This window comes from Eulemur rufifrons, chromosome 2 (assembly GCF_041146395.1).
Source record: "Eulemur rufifrons isolate Redbay chromosome 2, OSU_ERuf_1, whole genome shotgun sequence".
NCBI lineage: Eukaryota > Metazoa > Chordata > Mammalia > Primates > Lemuridae > Eulemur > Eulemur rufifrons.
In genome coordinates, this window is record NC_090984.1 from 18,502,236 (window position 1) to 18,521,227 (window position 18,992).

An 18,992-nucleotide genomic window follows, 5' to 3' on the forward strand; every position below is an offset into this window, starting at 1 on the left:
TTGCCCTTCCAGACTGTGGGCACTCAGCCACCCACGCTGAGGAGCTGATCCCAAAATGCTGCCCAGCGTGGGCACAGAGATGTCCCGGGACGACTGCCGTCCCACTTACAGAAGAGCAGAAAATCTGACACCACCACATATCCATGCGCCAGAAACTGGACAAACGAACAACAAGGGGTGGATGAGACGCACAAGATGTGATCCGAAGAAGGAAGCTGGGCGCAAACTGCTTAAAATAATATATATTTTTAAAATATAGACACCTGCAAGGGATGAAATAACAAACAGCTGTATACCTGCTGCTGACATGAACACACGTCCGCGTTTTGTCACATTTGCTTCAGGAGCTTTTTTAAAAGATGAAATAGGGCCGGGCGCGGTGGCTCACGCCTGTAATCCTAGCACTCTGGGAGGCCGAGGTGGGCGGATCGTTTGAGCTCAGGAGTTCGAGACCAGCCTGAGCAAGAGCGAGACCCCATCTCTACTAAAAATAGAAAGAAATTATATGGACAGCTAAAAATATGTATAGAAAAAATTAGCCGGGCATGGTGGTGCATGCCTGTAGTCCCAGCTACTCAGGAGGCTGAGACAGGAGGATCGCTTGAGCGCAGGAGTTTGAGGTTGCTGTGAGCTAGGCTGACGCCACGGCACTCACTCTAGCCCGGGCAACAGAGTGAGACTCTGTCTCAAAAAAATAAATAAATAAATAAATTAATTAAAAAAAAAAGATGAAATAGAAGAGCCTGTTTTCCCTCCTCCCCATACACATCCACCCTTCTGCCCCAGGGCAGATGCTCTGACAAAAAATGGGTATTCAGACACTTTCCTGAATTTACTCCCAACATGAATATACCCATTCCTAATGCACAACTGGTCCCTTTGCTTATTGTAGTAAAATATATATAACACAAAACTTACCATTTTAACCATTTTTAAGTGTTCAGGTGAAAGGCATTAAGCACATTCACATTGTTGTGCAACCATCACCACCTCCATTGCCAGAACTTTCTTATCTTCCCAAACTGAAGCTCTGTCCCCATGAAACACTCACTCCCCACCCCCTCCCCAGCCCCTGGCACCCACCATCCTACTTCCTGTCTCTGCGGCTGTGACGCCTCTAGGGACCTCCTGTGAATAGAATCACACAGGATTTGTCCTTCTGTGTCTGGCGTCTCTCACTGAGCACGATGTCCTCAAGGTCCATCCACACTGTAGCCTGTGTCAGAATTCCTTTCCTTCTTAAGGCTGAATAATACAGTTGGCCCTTGAACAACCCAGGAGTTGGGGCAGCGACCCTCTGCAGTCAAAAATCCACATACAGAGCTGGGCACGGTGGCTCACGCCTGTAATCCTAGCACTCTGGGAGGCTGAGGCAGGAAGATCACTTGAGCTCAGGAGTTTGAGACCAGCCTGAGCAAGAGTGAGACCCCCTGGGCCGGGTGAGGTGGCTCACGCCTGTAATCCTAACACTCTGGGAGGCTGAGGCAGGAGGATCGCTGGAGCCCAGGAGTTTGAGGTTGCTGTGAGCTAGACTGACACCACGGCACTCACTCTAGCCCGGGCAACAGAGTGAGACTCTGTCTCAAAAAAAAAAAAAAAAAAAAAAAAGAAGTGGACCCGCACAGTTGAAACCCAAGTTTGCTCCGGGTTGACTGTATCCCACTGTGTGGACGGACCACATGGTGTGTATCCATTCACCCAACGACAGACACCGGGCTGCTTCCACCTTTTGGCTGTTGTGAATCATGCTGCTGTGAACATGGGTGTCTAAATATTAATTCCTGTTTGTTCCCTTTATATTTAAAAATTATAGCCGGGCGTGGTGGCTCGCACCTTTAGTCTGAGGAGGCCGAGGCAAGAGGATCACTTGAGGCCAGGAGTTGGAGACCAGCCAGGGCAAGATAGTGAGACCCTGTCTTCTTTTTAATAAAAAAATTATAACTATATATACTATTATAATATGCACAGAAAAAATACAGCAACGTTGTCATTGATAAAACGGATATGTGGGCATGGGATGGGGATCACAGGGACATTGTTCTGTCACAGCCACCATGGCCACCTGCCATTCCGTTATTCGGTTATTATTTAGGGGCCAGGTGCCCAGCAGACTCTGAGCTCCAGGAGGGTTGGAGGTGTATCTCCCTTGGTCATTGCTGGGACAGTACAAAGCTCAAGGCCTGCTGGAAGGACGGTGCTCAGCATGTGTTTGATGAATGCACGATGTTCACTTCCCACGACCCACTGCTCGGTAACGGAGGCTGGCAAACTTCCTCTGTAAACGGTCAGGACGTAAATATTTTTGGCTTTCCTGACCATAAGGTCGCTGTGACAACCGCTCCATAGTGCTCTTGTAGCTGGAAAGCACCAGAGAGGGTATGTAGACAAGTGGGTATGACCATATGCCAATAAAACTTTATTTAAAAACAAGGAACCGGCCAGGCCTGGTGGCTCACGCCTGTAATGCCCACACTTTAGGAGGCCAGAGTGGAAGTTTCACTTGAGGCTGGGAGTTCAAGACCAACTTTGGCAACATAGCGTCACCCTGATCTCTACAAAAAAAACTAAAAATTAGCTGGGTGTGACTGTGTGCCTGTAGTCTCAGCTACTCAGGAGGCTAAGGCAGACATTTGCAGTTCCATTTTCTTTTCTTTTTCTAAGACAGGGTCTCACTCTGTCACCCAGGCTAGAGTGCAGTGGTGTCATCATAGCTCACTGCAACCTCAAATTCTTGGGCTCAAGCGATCCTCCTGACTCAGCCTCCAGAGTAGCTGGGACTACAGGCGTGAGCCACCGTGCCCGGCCTGTTACCTTTCCAACCAGAAAAATATTTCCTTTATTTGTTTTCTTAAAGAGTGTGGTCCTGGGCTGGGACCGGTGGCTCACACCTGTCATCCCAGCACTTTGGGAGGCTGCGGCAGGAGGATCACTTGACCCTAGGATTTCAAGGTTATGTTGAGCTCTGATGGCACCGCTGCAGTCCAGCAGTGTGTGTGATTCTGGAGTCAGATACACCCCATCTCGATCCCCTGAGCCACTTATTTGCTGTGCGCCCTTGAGGAAGCCACTTGCCCTCTCTCAGTCCCGGTCTGCAGGCTGTGAGGTACCAGCAATAACAGCAAGTGCTCGATTCACACAGGCGGAGCCAATGGATGTTGTGCTTCATTCATTCGCTGACATTAGGAGGGGCGAGAGTGCCCACCCCTTTAGAGGAGAAAGCTGAGGCTGGAAGGTAAACCCCGTGGCTGCACTGCCCACCTGATGGCACTGTGCCCTTGGCCACTGTTGGGGATGGAGCCCAGGTTACACCTAGGTGACCACTGCGAGGCCACAGCTTGGCCAGAAACTGGGAGACACCTCTTATCTCCTGGGGCACCGGAGCCACAGGCGAAGCCTCCCCCTCAGGGAACCACGAGGTGGAAGAAGGGTCCTCGCCTCTCAGGGTCCGTGTGGTCAGCAGCAATTAAGGTGGCCTCCAATAGTCCCTATGTCTCTAGCACTCTGCCGGCTCGCTTTCCGCGGCGCGGGGCTGCTGTGCCCGTTTCGGGGCCCAGAAAGGAGGGGGCGTTGGCGGGGCTCCGGGACCCCACTCTCGCCCGCCGTCTACGCGGCCGCCACTAGAGGCAACCGGGGCCGCAGCGCAGGTCCGCCCCGGCCCCTGGCCCAGTCCAGCTCCGCCCCCCGCCCCGCCCCGCCCCGCCCCCCGGCCCAGAAGGCCCTGCAGGACCTGCCCGCACGCTTATCCGAGTCGGGACGCGCCGTCCAGCTGCACCATGAGCGACCACGCCGCGCCCCCCATCTTCGCGCCCGGCGAGAACTGCAGCCCCGCGTGGCAGGCGGCGCCCGCGGCCTACGACGCGGCGGACACGCACCTGCGCATCTTGGGCAAGCCGGTGATGGAGCGCTGGGAGGCCCCCTACATGCACTCGCTGGCGGCCGCCGCCACCTCCCGAGGTAGCCGGCCAGGCGGCGGGCCCAGGTCTCCAGAGCGCCCTGCAGGCGGCGCGCACCAGCCTCGCGCTCCTCGCCTGGGGGACAGCGCGGCCCTGGTGGGAGGGCGGCGGGCGCGGGGCCTGCACACATTAGGCGCCCCCGAAGTACCAGGAACTTCCTTTCCGGGGGAGCGAGGCCCCCGCTCTCCGAATGGGACCGGCTGGGTGCTCAGACGCCAGACCCTGGTAGAATCAGCCGCCGGCTCCCCGTCTGAGGTCGGGGCAGGGGCACGGCCAGGGTGGGAGCCTGCCCAGCGTGTCCCGCGCCGGCCCCGCCCCTCCCGCGCTAAGAATAGCCCTATGAAAGCTGAGCGCAGGGAGACGTTTGTTCCTGGGGTGGCCCGAGCCCGAGAGGTGCAGGGGCTCCCCAGCCCCAAACAGACCCCTCCCTGGGCCGGGCCTCAGCATTCCCACTTGGCGAATGGGCACATCCAGGGTCAGGTGCAAGCTAGGACAGAAAGTCCCCGTCTGTGGTCCAGGGAGGATCCGCCCCTCCCCAAGACCGTTTCAAGGTTTGCCTTGACCGGCAGAGATAGAGGGGACAGAAAAGTAACCAAGTCAAGAGATAAGGGCCACCAGCAGGAACAGCACGGGCCAGGGCTCAAAGTCCAAGGCTCTGACCCCCCCACCTCCACCAGGAGCTGGGACCAAACGCTGCTGTCCTCCAGCCACCCTGGCTGGCCGCTGCCCAGGGCCCACGCGCGCCTGCTTGGCGCTGCTGTGTTCTGTCCGCCTCTGCCGGTGCTGGCCCAGCCGCCCTCGGGTCCTTGTGGCAAATGTGACTCACGGCCAGGGCCCCGCCTCCAGGCAGCCTCCCATCCCAGGCTTAGCATGTGATGCTGGCACCCTCTGTCTGCCAGGGGGCCGTGTCCTGGAGGTGGGTTTCGGCATGGCCATCGCAGCCTCCAAGGTGCAGGAGGCCCCCATCCAGGAGCACTGGATCATCGAGTGCAATGATGGCGTCTTCCAGCGGCTCCAGGACTGGGCCCGGCAGCAGCCACACAAGGTATCCCCCTCCTTGGGCCCAAAGCCCTGGACCCAAGACCGGGTTGGGGGTCTGGGGCAGCCACAGACTTGGGAGATGTAGTCTTCTCCCTGGGGAATCTCTCTGCCCCTCCCTTCTGCAGGAGTGAGATCCTGGGGACCACTCTGACCCTCAGTCTTCTCTTTTTTCCTCTCCTCTCTAAGGTCATCCCCTTGAAAGGCCTGTGGGAGGAGGTGGCACCCACCCTGCCAGACGGTCACTTTGATGGTGAGGGGGACCTATCACAGGGATATGCTGGCCCTCCCATTCTTATCCAGCCCCCTCCTTTGCTCACAGAGGGACCTTCTAAAGAATACAAGCCTCTGATCTGTCCTCAGCGGGGTAGGGGGAACAGAGCTCTGGTGGGTGAGGACATGTGAGGATGCATGTTGAGGGCCTGGCGAGTGGCAGGTGATGGACATGATGTGTAGACCTCAAAGTGCGGCCTCTGAGGTTCTCGAGCCCACATTGCCTTCACCCATCCTGGTGGGGGGAGTCTCAGCCAGGCTGCCTGGCCCAGCCCTGACCTGTGGCTTCTGCCCCCGAGCAGGGATCTTATATGACACATACCCATTGTCGGAGGAGACCTGGCACACGCACCAGTTCAGCTTCATCAAGGTGGGGCTTGGTCAGTGGTCAGCACTGTGGCCCTGGCCCTCAGCGGGGTGGGGTGCCAAGTGGGGCACGTGTTGTCCTCCCACTTTTGTCCCTGACTTGCTGGGATGCAGGAGGCCCTCCCCCTGGCCTCCTGCCTGACCAGCATCTGTCCCCCCAGAATCACGCCTTTCGCCTGCTCAAGCCAGGGGGTGTCCTCACCTACTGCAACCTGACCTCCTGGGGGGAGCTGATGAAGTCCAAGTACTCGGACATCACCACCATGTTCCAGGTGCTACCTCCTGGGGTCCCCCCACCACCACCACCACCAGCAGCGGCCTGGGGCCAGCTGGGGAGGGGCCACAGGCCTCGGGGGCTGGTCCCTTGGGTGGGCTGGACCATGTGGAGAGTCTCCATTTAGGAATCGGGCAGGGCCCTCCCTAACTCACCCACCTCCCATGGCTCCCCAGGGCCCTCCCTCTGGCCCCCTGTACCCAGGACGTGCCCTCACTGGCTGAGCTGTGCCTCTCCCAGAGCCTCTGCAGACCCTGCCCTCTGCCCAGCAAGGTGGCACAGGGAGCCACCCTCCGAAGCCAAGCTCCATGCAGAGCCCTGTGCCGCGCGGAGCCCACGAATTCTTTCCCATTATGACCCTCTGGTCTGCCCGCTGCCCTGGTGAGGACATAGGGAAATGCAGGTGCCCCGTGGTGGGCTTGAGTCTTGGGGACCCGGTCTGGGGCTGGTGCTCCAGGACAGCTGGGACATTCATATCCACACCCGGCCCGCCCAGGGTCTTGGTTCTTGTAAACGCTCTCCGATGAGGGGTGGGCACCAGGTGCAGTGTGAATGCCTCCGGCCCTCAGAGGTGACCTGGCTGCCTTCCCACCAGGAGACGCAAGTGCCTGCACTGCTGGATGCAGGCTTCCGGAGGGAGAACATCCGCACGGAGGTGATGGCACTGGTACCGCCGGCCGACTGCCGCTACTACACCTTCCCTGAGATGATCACGCCCCTGGTCACCAAGCACTGAGCCCACCACCCTGGGGTCTCTGGAGTTCTGGACAACGCCCTGCCGCCCCCACTCAGTGCCTTGGTGGACAGGCAGCCAGGCCCTGGCCTCTTGCAGCCCCAGGCCATGTCACTGCAAGGAAGGCTACTGCCACCCTCCCGGGGCCTCAAGGGTGAAATAAACGCTGCCACTGGGCGTGGCCCGTCAGTAGTGAGTGTGCAACTGCTGCTAGTCACTCCTCCCGCTCAGACAGGCAGAAATCTGCCAAGCGGCTTGGGAGGAGGTGGGCGTTCCCCTCCAGGGTCCTGGGCCCTGGCCACCCCCGTCTTCCCATGGTGAACATGGCCAGGCGATGGCCACCTCCTCCCGGATAGCCGTGACCCACTGACGGAGTCAGAGATGAAACCACCTGCCTGCTTGCAGCAGGCGTTCGGGGAGGGTCCGGGGGCGGCAGCACCAAGGCAAGTGGGAGTCAGACAATCCACTGGGACCTTCGGCACCAGAGCAGCAGGGCACCATCTGAGCCCCCACGGCCAGGGCACTGCCCTTTTCAAAGTCATTTCCTCTCCTCGCCCACTGGAGCCGGGCACAGTGTGGCCCTGCCCCAGGGAGCACCCTGGCTGCGGCCTGCCCCATGCCGTGGTGCCCTGCTGGCCGCCTGGTGCAGGCTGCTCCCTCTGCACCTCCACCGACCCGCCCTTGCCCTATGGCTCTGCATTTGGGGTCCTCGGGCCCTGGTCCCTGGCACAAGCTGTTCCCTCTGCCACGCACACTGTTCCCCCCTGAGCGTCCCCTCTCAAGGCTGCCCTTCTCCGCGTGGGCATGGTACCTGCACCCCCACCAGTCTCCTGGGCGCCCCTGCCCAGCCTGACCAGTTGTAACTGCTAGTCCCCAGAGCCATCCCTGACATGCAGCCATGGACCTGCAGAATCGGAGTGTCAGGCCCTGCAGTTGGGACGACCAAACATTTCTTGGGTGAATACATACCCGTGATGAGGACACAGACTCCACGGGTGATGGGCGGGGTGATGGGTGGGGAGGAGGCAGAGCCGGGGCTCTCCCCACAGCCCTGGGGGAGGCCATGTGAGACTCCAGGCCTAGGGCCGCCAGTGGGGCACTGGCTTGTTCCTCTCTAGCCCTGCCCTGGAGCTCTTTGGTTCTGAAGGGGAGGAGGCGCCTCGGCCCCCTCTCATAGAGCCATTAGCCTTTAGAAACGGGCGGGGGGGGGGGGCCAGGGGGGACCCACGAAAGCTCACATTAGGCCAGAGGCCACCCTGCAGGCCTTGGAGTGAGGGCAGCTCGGATGCTAGTGCAGAGGGCGCCCCCCACACATACGCTGCCAGGCAATGGGCCCGAGGGCGGGTTTATTGACAATCTCCAGGGACAACACAGACACAGCTCTGGTAGCTCCTGAGACAGCGGCGGCACTACCTGCGGTACCAGATCTGGAGCCGCTGCTCCCGCTTGATCTTCCTCTGCAGCTGCAGGATGCCATACAGCAGCGCCTCGGCCGTGGGCGGGCAGCCTGTGGGTGGGACTGTGCCTCAGTTTCCCTCCCCACACTCTCCAGCCCCGGCCAAAACAACAGAGCTGTCTGGGGCCCATCCCCTTCCTCTGCTGGCCAAACTCCTCACAAATGCTTGCGAAGTGCAGCCTGTTGGACATCTACAGGGTCCCTAGCTGGCCTTTGAAGGCGGAGCCTGAGGCACAACAGGCACATCCGAGGGATGGGAAACAGGCTCTGAGAGGAGACTTGCCCAAGGTCACACCTCAAGCAGCAACTGACCAGGGGTTTGGCTCCTGGTCAAGGCAAACAAACCGACGGGGTGAACTCCTATGCATCAAAGCCTCATTCCACTGTGCCCTCTCTGACCCCACAAGTGGGGCCGGGCATGTCTGTGTCAGGCTCTGTCTCCCCCTCTCGCCCTGCCTGGGGGACTCCCAGTACCAGGCCGCGGGCAGGCGTGGGCCTGGAAAAGGCACTCCATAAATATTTGCAGAATGCTAAACAATCAATGCAGTTTTCCAATTAACTCTAATCCAACGTCAAAACCTGTTTCTCTGCCTTCTGAGAGGTGCTGGAACATGACTTGGGTCAGGGTTGGGGGTTCTGCGCCCGCACTAAGGCCACAGCACAGGACAACCAAGAACCGGGCGTCTCTGCCCCATCCCCATGTAAGCACCGCTTCCTGACCTGCCGCCACTGACCGCCAGGGCAGATACCCCTGCGGGATGCCCCTCTCCGACCCCGCCAGGTGTGGGAGTTCCACGGGATCGTCGGATAAAATAAAGGGGCTCAGTTCAATGTGAACTTCAGATACACAACCACATTTTTTATAAGTACAGCCCAAATATTATATTGCATGTATCTATACTAAAAAATTACTATGCATTGTTTTTCTGACAAAGTTAACTGAGCCTTTTGTGTTTTACGTGCTAAGTCTGCCCATCCCAGCGACCCTGGCTCCAAGGGAGTCTCGCGTGCCCTCTGTGAGGGTGAGGACTGAGGAGCATTCGCAGCCTCGGGGAATGTCTCTAGTTTGCACTTTTAATTGCTTTTTTTTTTTTTCTTTTTCGGTTTTGTTTCTATTAGGCAGAACCACATGAAGCTGTAGTTTATTTTTTTATGTATTTTTTTAGAGACAGGGTCTCACTCTGTCACCTAGGCTAGAGTGCAGTGGCGTCATCACAGCTCACTGCAGCCTCCAGCTCCTGGGCTCAAGTGATCCTCCTGCCTCAGCCTCCCGAGTGGCTGGGGCTACAGGCGCCACCACACCCAGCCTGAAACTATAGTTTAAAACTCGAATAGGCACATCTGCATGGCTCAATCTCATCTCGAGACACTAGGACTGGCCCAAAGTCTGAACAGAATCGCGGACGTTTCACCCTCCCCTGGCAAAGGGGAAAGGCTTGGGGAGTTGCTTTTCCTCTTGGACCTGCATCTGCTTGTGCCTAAAATGGGCAGAATCCACCCTCTCCCAGGGGTGTGGGTTCCTCCAGTGGGGGTAAGCTGGAGTCCTCTGGGGCTGCCTTACCTGGGACGTAGATGTCCACTGGCACGATGCGGTCGCAGCCCCTCACGACCGAATAGGAATAGTGGTAGTACCCGCCTCCATTGGCACAGCTGGGGGACAGAAGGCACTGTGAGGGCAGCCCTGCCCACCCTCCTACCTCCAGGCTACACCCCAACCTCCACACCCTCACCAGCTTTCAACTGCAAGCCGGGTCCCAGCTATCAGAAAAGGCCAAAAACCAACAGGATGTCACAGATAAGCAATGAACAAAGGCGAACTGGGCTTGCAAAACCTCGCAGGGGACCAGGTGGGTTGTGAGCAAAGGCAGGGCTGACACACGCACGAAAAGCGTTCACCCCCTAAGCGGGGCTTCTGACCATCCCTGGGGACCATGACAGGGGTGAAAAGCCCTGTCGCAAAGCGCCCCTTTGGGTGACAAGAGACTTCCGGGCTATAACCAGCCCATGCCTGTCTGCACAGCAACTGGGCCTCATGTTGGAGACCTGCGCCCTGTTCCCAGCTCTGCTCCAGTGAGGCTGCTGGGTCCCACCAGGGAGAGAACCAGAGACACCACAGGGCTTCACCTGGGACAGCTCACCTGTGTTAATTCTCACACCATGAAAGTGGGAGCAGCCTGATTGCCTGGCATCTGGGGACTGACTGTGTAAAGTCTGGAATAGTCTACAGTTGTTTAGAATGGGATTACTAGCATATCCACACACTGGAATATCACTCAGCCACGAGAAGGAACGAGGCTCTGACACAGGCCACAGCGTGGATGGACCTCGAGGACATCGTGCTCAGTGAGAGATGCCAGACACAGAAGGACACACAGTGTGTGACTCCATTTATATGAAATGTCTAGAACAGGCAGATCCACAGAGACGGGACATGGATTCGTGGGTGTCACGGGCTGGGGAGGGGGGTGGTGACTGCTGATGGGGACAGGGCTTCCTTTGGGGTGACGGAATGTTCTGGAATTAGAAATGGCGGCTGCATACTACTATCTGTAAAAACCACTGAATTATTCTAAAAGGGTGAACTTTATGGTATGTGAATTATTTCAACAAAAAGCTAAGAGACTAAACACTTTTTAATGAAAGCATGGCAAGTTAAAGACGGGAGAATACAAAACCATCCACAGCAAGCTCCTGGCATCACTTGTATGTCCACAAAGCCAGGAACCAGGTAGAAACGTGTGCAGCCTGGACTGTAGGTGGCTGGGAGGAAACGTTCTGGGTGGGGTGGCGGCTACGGGCACGGGCACAACCAGACCTGCCGGAGGGCAGCGCCCTGCTCACTGCCACCTGGGGTTCCACTGACTGAGTCACCCCTGGATAAACGCCCTCAGGGAACGACCAGGGCAGCACTCACCTCCCCATGGACACAACGTAGCGGGGCTCTGGCATCTGGTCGTAGACCTGGAAGACACAAGGAGACGGGGTCTGCGGGCAGCTCGGGGTCCCAGGCGGCGGGGCAGTGGGGGCCGCAGCCTACCTTTCGGAGTGCCGGGGCCATCTTGTTTGTGAGTGTGCCGGCCACAATCATCACGTCGGATTGGCGCGGGCTGGCACGGAAGACCACGCCAAAGCGGTCCATGTCATAGCGGGGCGCGGCCATGTGCATCATCTCCACTGCGCAGCAGGCCAGGCCGAAGGTCATGGGCCACAGGGAGCTCTGGGGGAGGGGCCCAGCGCAGGGTCAGAGGCAATGGCTGCCACTGCAGGACGCACCATGAACACCCTGTGGAGGAACGTAGAGTTCCCGCCTCCCTGGGAGGGGACAGCCTCCCTGGCTCATTCTCCCATGGCCAACGCTTTCTACCAGCCTCGTTAATAAAAAAAAAGAATCAAGTGAAATGAGTCTTAATAACATAGTCATTCAACCTGGTTTTTCCTAAATCCCATCATTTCCATGTGGGGGCGCCAGCCACACTCTGAGCGCGCAGCTGCCCCAAGTGTCTGGTGGCCACACAGGTCTAAACCTTGGGACTCGGGGCTAACTGGATCCTGATCCACCTGCCTGCAGAAGCTGGTGGGGGCCTGCTCTGGCTTCTGGGACCATTGCCCACACCACACTCCCCAGGGCTTGTTCCCCAACACCGTGGACCGGGGCCTCCGGGAAGCCCTCCTGGATCCACTGGCCGCCCCCCTGCCACTTCTTCCACTGTCCCCGCTCTGTGCCTGGTTCTAAGACCTGAAGTGGCTCCTGCTGCCCCAGCAGATGTGCTGACATGGGCAACAGGCCCGGGCTACAGAGCGGGGAAGGGTGGCCAGGTCCACCTGACCAGAACCCATAGCTGGACAGGCCCCAACCTGGCCCGGGTTTCCTCCATCACAGTCCTGCAGTGGGCATCTGTCCCTGGCAGGACATTCTCTGTGGCATCGTTTGTGATGGGGAAAAACAGACAAGAGAAGCAGGCACATGCGCCTGTCAATGGGGGATTGTGAAGGCCGGGCCTGCCACAGGCGAGCACGATGGGTCCTGGACAGAGGACAGAGCCGTTGGCCGGCCAGACACGCACGTGCTGAACGGGTGGACCCTGCAGTGGGGCAGGGGCAGGTTTAGGATTTTTACTGAGAGGGATCTGCTGCTTTCAGCACATGTGAGTTTCCCAACTTAAAAATGTCTTTTATATGAAAAAACAAGAGAACTGACAGGAAAGGATAGGCCCCCCAGTGGTGCCTCAGCACATGGGTGGGGACGTCCAGCCTCAGCTAACAGGGCCGTGGTGCAGAGGAGGGTGAATCCCCAGACAGAATCAGGCATGTGCATGCATGTGTGCACGTTTGTGTGTGTACACATGTGTATATATGTGCATGCGTGTACATGCATGCAGAGGGAGGTCCTCAGGACAGAGGAGGGTCTGCCGGCACCCAGGGGGCTCACCCGGCGGGCCCAGTTGATGAGGTCGTCCAGCTTGGCCACCACATACTCGCCCCGGCTGCTGGGAAGCGCAGTTCGTTTGGGGACCACGGCTCCGGCCTTCGTCATGGTGGGCTGGGTGCTAAGGTGGACACAGGGGCCCAGGGAGCTGTCAGCCCAGCAGCACTCCCAGGAGGCAGATGCTGCCACCCCGCAGCCCCTACCCAGGGACCTGGTGCACAACAGCTCCTCTGAGGGAGGGACAGGGCAGTGGCTGTGGGCAGGGTCCCAGGGCAGCACCGGGCAGAACCTTGAAGCCCACAGGACACAGCAGGGCTGGCTGGGGACACGCCTGAGGGGCAAAGGAATGAAAGGTGGCCATTCTCTGGGGCTTTGGGGATGTGCGCTAGAAGCCTGGACCAGAAGGCAGGCCCAAGATGCGGCGCCGGAGACCGCAGGAGAGGGAATGGTGGGAGGGCCGCCGTGGGGTGCAGTCTCCCCCTGAGCCTCACCTGCTTGGGCCGTCAGCAGCCGTGCTCTGATGGACGTCTCGGGCCAGCACAGCTGCTCCCATGCTGGAGCTGCCGGGACACAGACCATGGGTTAGTGGCCACCGAGGCCCCACTGGCTGCCCCAGAGCTCTGGCCGAGTCTCTCCCATCCGTCCCCTCTCTGCTGAGGGACCTCTCATGCCTCTGCCCAGTGGCCCCTTGTCTCTCTGTCCAGGCCAGTGGACAGAACTCGGGGCCAAGTGGCCCTCGCCCGACCCCCTGACGCTGGCCCAGACTTTAACAGAGTGTTCTAGCAGACTGCACCTTGCAGCTCAGCTGAGTGATGGTGTCCGAGCAAGGATGGTCCCAGGACTATAGAGGGAGGGAAGCTCTGGGACCAGGCCCTCCACATGGGACTGAGGGGATGTCGGCAGGTCCCCTGGGCAGGAGGCATGCACACAGCTGCGTCTGAGCAGGAGCTCACAGGACGCCTTCCTGTGACGAGTAACAAGTGAGCTCTGTGGGCACCGGGTGGACAGAGGTGGTCAAGTCCCGACTTTGCCAGCCTTTGCCAAAATAGGCTGTCCCTGCGGGGAGGCCAAAGCACACCAGGTGCTGTGCAAAGGCTGCCAGCCCCAGTCCTGCAGCTCACTCACCCCGTGACCTTCCGTAAGGGCCCTCCCAGCTCAGGGGTGGAGACAGGCACTCACCGCACACCTAGGATCCGGGAGCAGAGCAGACCGGGAGCTGCAGGGGAACCACAGGAGTGGGCAGCGGTGAGTGCCGGGCACCCCAGAGGCCACAGGCTCAGGTGCCCACATGGTCCGCAGGGTGAAGCCGCCAGGCGTTTCCCATGAGGCACCCGCCTGGCAGGCCCTCGCTCTCACCCTCGGTCTGTCTTGCATCTAACTAACAATCTGGTAAAGAGGACGCTTTCAGAACTTGAGCGAGCTGGGCTCCCCTGTGCAGGCCCCATACCTGCACCAGGGCTGCCTGCCCTGGCGATGTTCACCCCCGCCTGTTTCATTCCTGCCGCAGAACCTTCACACTCAGGGCCTTCACATGGCTGTTCCCTCTGTCTGACAGGCGCCCCATATCTGCACAGGGCCGGCCCTACTCCCAGGGTACCCAGCCTGCACTAGCCCCAGGCCCCCTGCATCCGGCACCTGGCTCTATCTGTCTCCAAGAGCCAGAGCCGCCCTGCCTTGGCCGTGCCTAGCATCTCCCTCCCAGTTGACGTGTCCCATGCAATAAATTCTTTCTTCCTTGACAATCCTCATTTCAGTAACTGGCTTTCTGTGCAGGGTGTAACATTGAAACCCCCATGTGGGTTCGTTAACAAGGTCATTAAGGTACAATGAGGTCATTAGGGTGGGCCTTCATCCAACATGACTATGTCCTATGAGAAGAGGCAATTAGGGCTGGGTGCAGGGTATGTGCCTGGCTGAGGCAAGATCACTTGAGGCCAGGAGTTCAAGACCAGCCTGGGCAACATAGCAAGACCCCTGTCTCTACCAAAAATTTAAAAAATAAAAAAATTAGCCAGGCGTGGTGGTGCACTCCTGTAGTCCCAGCTACTCAGGAGGCTGAGGCAGGAGGATCGCTTGAGCCCAGGAGTTTGAGGCTGCAGTGAGCTGTGATATCATCACTGTACTCCAGTCTAGAGAATAGAGTGACACCCTGTCTCTTAAGAAAAAAAAAAAAAGAAAAAAAAAGGCCAAGGATCCAGGAAATACCTCTGCCAGCACCTTCATCTTGACTTCCAGCCCCCAGAACTGTGAGAAAATACTCTGCTGTGTAAGCTGCTCGGTCTGCACTGTGTAAGGTGCTTGGTCTGTGGCACTTTGCGCAGCAGTCCTAGCAGACTAACCTAGTGCATGACGGGGAGGTGAGGCTGAGGGCAGCTTCCAGGGTCCAGGGTCCAGGGCTGGGGTCTGACTGCCCTGAAGGCAACCCACACAGCCTTCTTCTCTCTCCTCTGCGCCCCTCCCTCACCCTGGCCTTAACCTCGTCCAGGCTGTGTCCCTGGGCCCCATCCAGGCTCCAACTGTCCGAAGGACACAAGACTGTGACCCACCTACTTCCTGGCATGCTTGAGGCTGGGCACAAGAGACAGGCTAACTGCCCAGCCCCAGAGTCCTGCGTAAGCTGCCCGTCTCTGTGCCTCAGTTTCCCCACCTGAAAATGTAGGGCTTTGGATAAACTCACAGCAAAGTAAATGTCCCTTTGAGTATCTCTGAGGTGACCGGATTCTATACCTCTGGACCAGGCATTCTTATTTTCTTTTCTTTTTCTCTTATACCCACAGGGTGGTCTTACCAACAGACCAGGCACATTCTTAACAAGGGGCCTGCTGGTAAGAATTCAGAAGAACCATGAACTTGCATGGAAAAACAAAACAAAACAATCTCTTCATTGTCACCAACATTTTACTGAAAATGTGAAAATTAACCTTTTCGTTCCATTCTGAGATTGGGCAACAAAACAAGCCATTATTAGCAGGACCTGGAACTTCTCACCAGCGAAATCACAGACGTTTCCTACCCATGCTACTGGGCTGCAGGCATTCCCACACATGGAAGCCACATTTCCCACTCAATGCTTCAAAATTTACAGTCCTAATCAGACCCATGCTAGACCTCGGCATTCCAGGAGTTAATAATGCAAGCACTTAGATTACTAAGTCACGCATCAAAACAATATTTTGGTCACTGTCTCTAGTATAACTGATTTCCTTGCAATCCTGTGGATTTTATTCTATGCATTTAATGACTTTATCTGAGCAGGGGTCCTCAGGCTTCATCTGATACCAAAAAGGTCCCCGGGGCAGGACAGGCTGAGATTCCTGCTCTCCTGCGAGAGGCCGTCACCGTCCCACGGGTGCTGAGGGAAGTGGAAGATCGGGCAGAGCTACATGAGCACCCTGCGACCCAGAATCCGCCCCGGGACCCCGAGGAGTCACAGACCCTCTCGGGGTTTCAGTTTCCCAGCCTGTCAGGTGAGTGCAATGCCCGCCCGGCTCTCTCCGGGGCATGTCGAGGGCAATGAGCGGTGCTCCCTCCAGCCCCCTCCCCGAGCGCCCCCCAGAGGCGGGGGGCCTGCGTCACGACCCGCCGGGCCTCAGTTTCCCCGACTGTAACCTGGACGCAGCAACAGAGACCGTTCACCGCAGGCAGGGCTAGAGCCCGAGGAGCGTCCGGCGTGGAGAGCGCACCGCTGCGCCGACCCGGGACCCGACGTCCCCCGACCCCGACCCCGGCGTCCCGCGACCCTCCGACCCCGTCAGCCCTGCTAACCCGACAGCGCCGCCATCTTGGCCTCGGCCTTCAGACAACCTCTGCGATCCGTTCCCCTAAACCCTCCGGGTCCCCTGGGCCGTCACTCAAAGCGGCCCGGAGCGCGTGAGGAAACCAGAACCCAGGCCCACGACGTTCCGCTGCGCTTTCGGCCTCGGTTGTCGCGCCCGCGCCGCGCGCCCCCGGGACACTCCATCCCCCGCCCCCGCGCCAAGAGGTGTACAGCATGACGTCGGGGAGCGCGTGGAGGTCGCTGCGCCCAGGAAAAATCAGAGGCCACGTACGCTTCCTCATCCCCCCGGGATGGCAAAAACATAGGCGCGTCCCTGGGTGGGCTCGAACCACCAACCTTTCGGTTAACAGCCGAACGCGCTAACCGATTGCGCCACAGAGACAGCGCTATGGCCGGGCGCCCCGTGCGACCCTACGAGGCATGCGCGCTTCACGCGCGGAGAGCAAACTGCGCCTGCGCGCGGGCGACCTGGCGTGGGGCGGAGTCCGGGCAAGAGCGACCCCTGCTGCCCCGCCGAAATAGCTCAGTTGGGAGAGCGTTAGACTGAAGATCTAAAGGTCCCTGGTTCGATCCCGGGTTTCGGCAAGAGTTTTGGCGCCCCGAACAAGCATTATTATCCTTTGCACGGGACTAGTCCAGTTCCTCCCGGCCCCGGGGTCCCTTCCCCTGAAATTCACCCCACTTTGCACGTGAGGGACCAGGATGTTGGCTGACCCCAACCAGGGAGGGCTCAGACACAACAGGCAACCCCAAAACCCTCTTCCCGCCCCCCAGGATTAGGATTACGGCCCAAACTTCCTCCATGTACCCCCACCACAAACCATGATTTTCAATGTTTTCTAAACTGGTGGGTTAGAACCAGTGTTCACCATAAACACTAACACTAAACACCCAAACTAGCGCAATGGAGCTTGCAGAATGCTTTCTGCTTGCAGGTCATTTGACTTGGACAATCCACCCATTTTAAAGACTGGGAAACTGAGGCCAAGTAGACAAACACAGGACCACGCCTGGTGCTGGGCCAGGCCAAACCAGGGCCCTGTCCTTGGGGAGCTCGCATCTGCATCCAGAGGAATGAGGCAGGCAGGAGGCTGGGGCCCGAGGCCGCTACACCTGAGGGGCATCTGCCAGGAGAGGGAAGGATGTCAGATCTGGGCTGGGAAGACCTGCAGGGCAAGGACTGGAGAGTTGACAGAATCTGAAGGGCTGTCAGGTGCACAGGCCCTCTTCCCTCTGCAGTTCTTGCAGCTGCCCCTGCTGTATGGCTTTTACATTTACATAGACTTTTTGTATTAGGATAACTTTAATGTATAGAAAAATTACAGATAGTTCAGAGTTTCCGGCGTACCCCGCACCCAGTTTCCCCTATTATTAACATTTTATGTGAGTGCGGTATGTTTGCCACCATTAACACGCCAATATCAGTACATCGTTATTAGCTGAAATCCACACTTTATTCAGGTTTCCCCAGTTTCCCCTAACGTCCTTTCCTGCACCAGGGCACTGTCTGGGCCCCCACAGGACGCTCCTTGTTCCCAATGCCCTGGAAGGCCTGAGCAGGGCTGGCCAGGATCTCTCGTGGGGGCAGCGCCCCTCCATTGGGGTTTGTTTCTCTTGTCGATCTTTGTTAATGGTTTATTAGATTTTTTTTTTTTTTTCACAGGGTTGGGGACAGCAACATGCTGTGTCCCTGGCATGCCATGTTCAGATCATGCCACCCAGCACCATGGACTCTTTCCTGAAGGAACAAGGAGCTTGTCCATGGAGGGTTTTGGGGGCTCTCAGCCTTAGTGCTGGTGGCAGGGGTGACAGGGCGTTCAGTCCCTGGCCATGGTTGGTCTGGAGGGAGGGCTGGGGCCAACAGGGCCCCCTGGGCTCACCTCTGCCACCCACACAGCATTTTCATGTTCGAGCAGGACTGCCCCCTGTGACCAGCAGCACAGTGCTGCTCTCAGGGGAGCCAACCGCCAGGGTCAGGGGACACGCCGGTGGCCCGAGGAGGGGCCTCTGGCCAACACGTTGCCCTGAGCAAGGCTCCTGGGAGGCCCAGCCCCGGTCAAGCTTTCGGATGACACAGTTCTAGCTGGCACGTGTGACTGCAGCCTCGTGGGACACCTGGGACCACCCAGCCCAGCTGTCTCCAGGAGTCCTGATCCACGGAGGCCATGAGAGGGAACGTTTCCGCCACTAGGTTTGGGGCAACGCTCCAAGGGCAGGTGTGACCAGCGCATGGGGCTGGCAGGTGGATTGACTGCATGGAAGGCAGAGCTGGGTTCAGGGACTCGGGGCCGCAGGACACCCCTGAAATGGGGACCACAGGGCCAAGTCTGCTGGGTGAGTGGGCTGGATAAGCCTGGCCGGATGGCAAGGGGCAAACAGGAAGGCGGGGAGGAGGCTGGGGAATGTGGACTCTGACCACACAAATGCGATTTTCTGTGCTTTGGAATTCTCACCCTGTGCACATGTCTTTTTTAAAATCGACGTTTTGAAGAGGTGCCAAAGTGCCGCAAGGAAGCCTCCATTCCTGGGAGGGGCTACTTCACTCAGGGGAAATGGGATTCTCTGGGGCGCTGTCTGGGGCTGGAACCAGTAAAATCATCACCTTTGACAGAGGACAGGACAGAGCTAGTTTTCTTGCACCGCGACCCTCCAGCCTTTGTTCCCTCCCCACCCGGGGCTGGGCACAGAGGCCGAT

General features: G+C 58.2%; 2 protein-coding genes and 2 non-coding genes across 8 annotated transcripts; 2 read left to right on the top strand and 2 right to left on the bottom strand.

Moving 5' to 3' along the window:
- Positions 1-3,712: 3,712 nt before the first annotated feature.
- On the top strand, positions 3,713-6,826 carry GAMT (guanidinoacetate N-methyltransferase). 5 transcript variants are annotated; one of them, XM_069456467.1, is made up of 7 exons: positions 3,721-3,954; positions 4,853-4,998; positions 5,181-5,244; positions 5,567-5,634; positions 5,792-5,902; positions 6,145-6,285; positions 6,500-6,564. In XM_069456467.1, the coding sequence occupies exons 1-6, from the start codon at positions 3,774-3,776 to the stop codon at positions 6,259-6,261; spliced, it is 687 nt and encodes a 228-aa protein (XP_069312568.1). In that variant the 5' UTR covers positions 3,721-3,773; the 3' UTR covers positions 6,262-6,285; positions 6,500-6,564. The 5 variants fall into 5 exon arrangements, with proteins under 5 accessions (XP_069312563.1, XP_069312568.1, XP_069312553.1 ...); XM_069456462.1 differs by lacking the exon at positions 6,145-6,285 and having other exon boundaries at positions 3,713-3,954; positions 6,500-6,826; XM_069456452.1 differs by lacking the exon at positions 5,567-5,634 and having other exon boundaries at positions 6,500-6,826.
- Positions 6,827-7,966: 1,140 nt separating this feature from the next.
- Positions 7,967-16,414, bottom strand: NDUFS7 (NADH:ubiquinone oxidoreductase core subunit S7). Its single transcript, XM_069456496.1, has 8 exons — positions 16,285-16,414; positions 13,699-13,735; positions 13,011-13,079; positions 12,523-12,640; positions 11,131-11,310; positions 11,008-11,054; positions 9,655-9,743; positions 7,967-8,144 (listed from the first exon to the last, which is right to left on the bottom strand). The coding sequence occupies exons 1-8, from the start codon at positions 16,298-16,300 to the stop codon at positions 8,047-8,049; spliced, it is 654 nt and encodes a 217-aa protein (XP_069312597.1). The 5' UTR covers positions 16,301-16,414; the 3' UTR covers positions 7,967-8,046.
- A 191-nt stretch (positions 16,415-16,605) lies between these two features.
- Positions 16,606-16,679, bottom strand: TRNAN-GUU (transfer RNA asparagine (anticodon GUU)). Its single transcript has one exon. It is a non-coding gene; the product is annotated as a tRNA-Asn (tRNA).
- Positions 16,680-16,809: 130 nt separating this feature from the next.
- Positions 16,810-16,882, top strand: TRNAF-GAA (transfer RNA phenylalanine (anticodon GAA)). The gene has a single exon. It is a non-coding gene; the product is annotated as a tRNA-Phe (tRNA).
- Positions 16,883-18,992: the final 2,110 nt, after the last annotated feature.

Bases quoted from the DNA above. Each gene is read 5' to 3' on its own strand.
- GAMT (XM_069456452.1), top strand. From the start codon at position 3,774: ATGAGCGACCACGCCGCGCCCCCCATCTTCGCGCCCGGCGAGAACTGC. The intron at 4,999-5,180 runs GTATCCCCCTCC...CTCCTCTCTAAG, and splicing joins CCCGGCAGCAGCCACACAAG to GTCATCCCCTTGAAAGGCCT. The intron at 5,245-5,791 runs GTGAGGGGGACC...CTGTCCCCCCAG, and splicing joins GCCAGACGGTCACTTTGATG to AATCACGCCTTTCGCCTGCT.
- NDUFS7 (XM_069456496.1), bottom strand. The intron at 13,080-13,698 runs GTGAGTGCCTGT...GTGTCCCGGCAG, and splicing joins TCCCGGATCCTAGGTGTGCG to CTCCAGCATGGGAGCAGCTG. The intron at 11,055-11,130 runs GTAGGCTGCGGC...TGTGTCTTCCAG, and splicing joins TGGCCCCGGCACTCCGAAAG to GTCTACGACCAGATGCCAGA.